The 5,000-nt window shown below is 47.3% G+C and overlaps 1 protein-coding gene across 1 annotated transcript in view; it reads right to left on the bottom strand.

Annotated features, from left to right (window-relative positions):
• The window catches only part of LOC134075185 (receptor-type tyrosine-protein phosphatase mu-like), a 165,519-nt gene that overhangs the window by 38,329 nt on the left and 122,190 nt on the right, over nt 1-5,000 (bottom strand). Inside the window, 1 exon segment of the mRNA XM_062530715.1 lies at nt 1,113-1,351. Within this exon segment, the coding sequence (XP_062386699.1) occupies nt 1,113-1,351 (239 nt within the window).

Here is a 5,000-nt window from a genome sequence, read left to right as displayed (position 1 = left end):
TGACAGTGAAGTAAAAGCAGGCATACAGATTTCTGAAATGTATTGTGGCTGTGTGTGGGCACTTCTATGGTTGTGGAGGACATGCGTATGTGTGTGGACGTCAATTGTTCTCAAATATCAACAAACATGAACGATGTGGTAAGTCGACCAATCCACACACAAGACAAGACATGCACAAAAACAACTAACGAATGATTAAAAAACAGCAAAACAAGTCATAAGAAAATAAATTCAAGCATCGCAATTTAAACAGGAAGATAAAAAAGTGATAGAAAGAAACAGAAGAGCTGAAATCATTCAACACGTATCCTAGAAATGGGCAGAATGGGCTCTGCTTACAGAGAAGGGGGAGTGGAGACAGAAACAAACTACACTGAATATAATAAACGAGGCAAGAAAGGAAGTGAGAACTCAAACGGTGATTTAAGAACAAGCATACAGCAGAGCAGTACTGATATGAAGAACGAGTTCCGAGCCACAGTGGGGTGATGACTGAAGGCAGAAAATTAGATTTGACATCAACAAGAGAGAGAGACAGAAAGAGAAAAGGAGAGAGGAAGAGATTTGACATCAACAAGAGAGAGAGACAGAAAGAGAAAAGGAGAGAGGAAGAGATTTGACATCAACAAGAGAGAGACAGGAAGAGAAAAGGAGAGAGGAAGAGATTTGACATCAACAAGAGAGAGAGAACTCAGAGTAGAGGAGAGAGAGTGCAGCGGCAGCGGCCTCCTACCTCATACTTCTAGATATTAGAGAGTGAATGAGTGAATGAGAGAATACTGTAAGTGAAAGAGAGAGAGAAAGAGAGAAAATGAGTGAATGAGAGAATACTGTAAGTGAAAGAGAGAGTGAATGAGAGAGAGAGAGAAAAAGTGAGAGATAGTGAATGAGTGAAAGAGAGAGTCAATGAGTGAATGAGTAAGACAGCTAGTGAATGAGTGAGTTAGAGAGAGAGAGCGATAAAGAATGAATGAGTGAGAGGGAGGGAGAAAAAGTGAAAGAGAGAGAGTGAACGAGGTCTGAATGAGTGAGAAAGACAGAGAGTGAGAGAGAGAGAGAGAGAGAGAGAGAGAGAGAAGAAGAAGAAGAGTAGCGTGAGCGTGCTCCTGTACCTCGTACTCCTCCTTGAAGCCGTACCCTTCGGAGCACTTCATCTGGGTGATGTGCTGCAGGAGGTCGGCCACGCGGATGGCCGGGTGCAGCTGGCCCGTCTGGTAGGACACGCCCTCCACCGCCCCGTCGCCATGGCGCTCGCGCTCCCGCTCACGCTGCTTCTTGAAGGTGTGTGTCAGCGAGTGGGAGTGCGACTGCACCAGGCTGCTGGTGTCGCTGCCCATCGCCTGACTCTCGTCTGTCAGAAGGAGCACATGAGTGGGGAGGAGGAGGAGGAGGAGGGAGGGACACACACGTTAGCACCAGACACACACACACACACACACAAACACACACACACGTTAGCACCAGACACACACACACACACACACACACACACATGTTAGCACCAGACACACACACACACACACACACACACACACACACACACACACACACACAACGTCTTCATCTGAGACACACCAGTAACTGGACAACAACAACAACAACACACACACAACGTCTTCATCTGAGCGTCCACCTTCTCCCAGAGAGCAGCTGTGTGTGTTCTGGAGCGGGCCAGTTGTGGGCCACATCAGGGCCACATCAGGGCCACATCAGGGCCACACTCAGCTGCTACCTGAGGACTGGCTCTGGGTCTGCTCACGGCGCCACTCCATTACAGCTCAATCAAAAGCTCAATTAAACACATGATCAGAATTGAATGAGGAAACTAAATTAACTTCACAAAATCTAAATCGGAAGTCAAACATGACTATTGATTAATGAACAAAATCAAATCAAAAGCCAATTCAGTTGAAAATGGGACTCATGAGTCCTCTGCTGGAGTGATCTAAAGAGGCGATCCTGGTGCGGCCTTCTCCGTGAGCAAACCCAGACGCATGATGAGGTGCTGATGGGATGGCAGATGAACATGATATGGAGCATTAGTGTGAGAGAAGAGAGAGGACAACACACACCACACATACCAGGCTGGATGCTCTGCTCTGGCTAACACACCAGGCTGGATGCTCTGCTCTGGCTAACAGCTAACACACCAGGCTGGATGCTGCTCTGGCTAACACACCAGGCTGATGCTCTGCTCTGGCTAACAGCTAACACACCAGGCTGGATGCTCTGCTCTGGCTAACAGCTAACACACCAGACTGGATGCTGCTCTGGCTAACAGCTAACACACCAGGCTGGATGCTCTGCTTTGGCTAACAGCTAACACACCAGACTGGATGCTGCTCTGGCTAACAGCTAACACACCAGGCTGGATGCTCTGCTCTAGCTCACAGCTAACACACCAGGCTGGATGCTCTGCTCTGGCTAACAGCTCACACTGCGGCCTTCATCGTCTCTGAAAGCTGATGCCCCTCTGAAACAGATCTGACCCTGAGCAGATATGGATTCATGCCAGAGCCACTAAGCTGATCCTAGATCTGTGGAATTAATCAGTGTAGCTTGCTTAACATCACTGATACTTCAAACACATCATATCTTATATATTTGGCTAGGATCTTAGGGGCCGTTTAGACTTACATACTGTTTTCACCTCTAGGTTCATGATTCAATTGATTTCCTATAGAACGATACACCTGACCGCTGCTACGAGCCTTGAACTTTTAAAAGCGTAGCACAAGCAGAAGGTAAGTAAAAAGCAAGTAAAACAATGGGCTGTTGCTCAGCTGGCCGCTTTTGCTAAGCCAGAGAGCTGGCTCTTTAGCTAAATATACTGTATCATAGCAACAACATGTACGCAACCAATGTCTACCTTGTGTGTTTGTAACACGCACTGCTTTGGGTACTCACGCTTTGGAGGGAAAAAAAAGCAGTGTGAACGCCGCCTTAGGCAGGAGATGGTCTGTGATTAAATGCTAAAGTCAAACCAGGACCAGTGTCATCCACCTCTGTTTCCTTCATCCACTTCTGTTCATCTAATTCATTTAATTCTCCACTTTTATTAATCTAATTTTTTTATCCTTGGACAGTCAGGAATACGTTCAACATGTCTACCCACAGGTTGGATTAAAACAACTGTCCATATCTTTTTTGTCCTGCCTGCCACAATCACTTAAGGTGGACAAACACACCGATTTTAATTGTGCATTCAACAAGCTGTTCTTGATATATAAATAATTAGAGAGAGAGAAAGAGAGAAAGAAGCCATTTCCCAAAGTCAAGGAAGCATACTCAACAGCCGCCTTTTCAAGGACGCCATGTCATTGAGGACTGTTCCAATGCAAAGAATACTCTGAAATTCATCCCCTTTCTTCCGAGAATTTTCAAGGATACATCTGTGGATCCTCAGGTGAAAAAAAAGTACCCATAATAGTCTCTGTTGACATGCATTAGAGTGGCGCCATTGTCAAAATAGAAGCGTGCCATTAAAAGCGGAAGTACTCAGGTGGAACCGTGGTGATGTACACGTCCACACTAGCCAATCGGTTCTGGAGTCCGAGAACGCTAAGGTGGCCTCTAGCCTCATCTTCGTGAACCCGACTCACAAGGAAGCATTCTATCAAGGAAGCATGCTCGACTTTGGGAAAAGGCAAGAGACTCAGCAAGAGACGGAGGTGACACATGAGATGTGGTGGGATGCCAAGGCCAAATAGTAACCAGTAGTGATGTCCCCGGGTGATGACATCATCAAAATAGAGGAAGCACTACAGTCGAATCAACTGACAACAGGAACCCAACCAAACACAAACACAAGGGGAACCCATCTGAACTCAAGGCCAACTCAAGGTGAAGCGCAAACGTAGCAGCTACTGAGATGAGATGCTGGTTAGAACAGAGGTGATGTGCGCATGAGTGAGGTGGAGGTGGAGGTGGAGGCTGTGGAGCTGATGGGGGGGGGGATGGGCGGTGGCAGGGTGGAGGTGAAGAGTGTGTGTATGGAGGCACCATGACGTCATGCCACACAGCACCATGTGGAGTGTGTGTGTGTGTGTGTGTGTGTGTGGAGGCACCATGACGTCATGCCACACAGCACCATGGGGAGTGTCATGGTGAGATGACATCACATCCACTGCCATGCACATGAGAAGCAGGAGTGCCCCCCCCCCCCAGATGTATGGAACTCCCCCTTCAAGAAACTAGGACCCAAACAAACCCAGAGCAGACAGACTTGGCCAAACTTACCATTAATGGGCACTACATAGGAGACACATTAGAGGAGAAAGAGGCACGGAGGAGAGAGAGAGAGGGAGAGGGGGAAGGAGAGAGAGAGGGAGAGAGAGAGAAAGAGGTGAAAGAGAGAGAGAGAGAAAGAGAGAGAGACAGGGGAAAGAAAGGAGACAGGGTATAAGCAACAGCACACTACTGGATACACCTCAAGCAACATAACTACTTCTACACCTATGTGTGTGTGTTTTAGTGTATGTTGGGCATTAGTGTGTTGGGGGGGGGGGGGGTGTTGAGTGTGTGTGTGTGTGTGTGTGTGTGTGTGTGTGTGTTTGGGGGGGGGGGGTGTCTTTGAGTGACTTGAGTGAGTGTGTGTGTGTGTGTGTGTGTGGTAAGGTAGCACTGTTTCTGCAGGTTTTATGTAATAAAAACATCTCTGCCTGAACTGGACAGAGAATCCTCCTTGATTGAGCTAGAAGCAGAGCCAGCACACAGGCCCACTGATATCTCCACACATCTGGAAACATCATGAGAGCCAGCAGGATGCTTCAGTACTGGCTAGAGATGGGGCTACTGTGATCAGGTGACCAGATGTCCGAGACCAAAACCGGGGACATAATCCCCAAAATGTGGGGGTGTCAGTCTGATTGAAATACATACAGTAATTTCCCGCATATAAGCCGCATTGTGTATAAGCCGCAGGACAGTGTTTTATGCAAGTTAAAAGAAACAAACCCATATTAACACCATATTAACTGCCCCCCTGTATTAACCTCATA

Source organism: Sardina pilchardus, chromosome 2, assembly GCF_963854185.1.
Source record: "Sardina pilchardus chromosome 2, fSarPil1.1, whole genome shotgun sequence".
Classification (NCBI taxonomy): domain Eukaryota; kingdom Metazoa; phylum Chordata; class Actinopteri; order Clupeiformes; family Clupeidae; genus Sardina; species Sardina pilchardus.
This window is presented reverse-complemented; position numbering and strand designations above follow the sequence as displayed.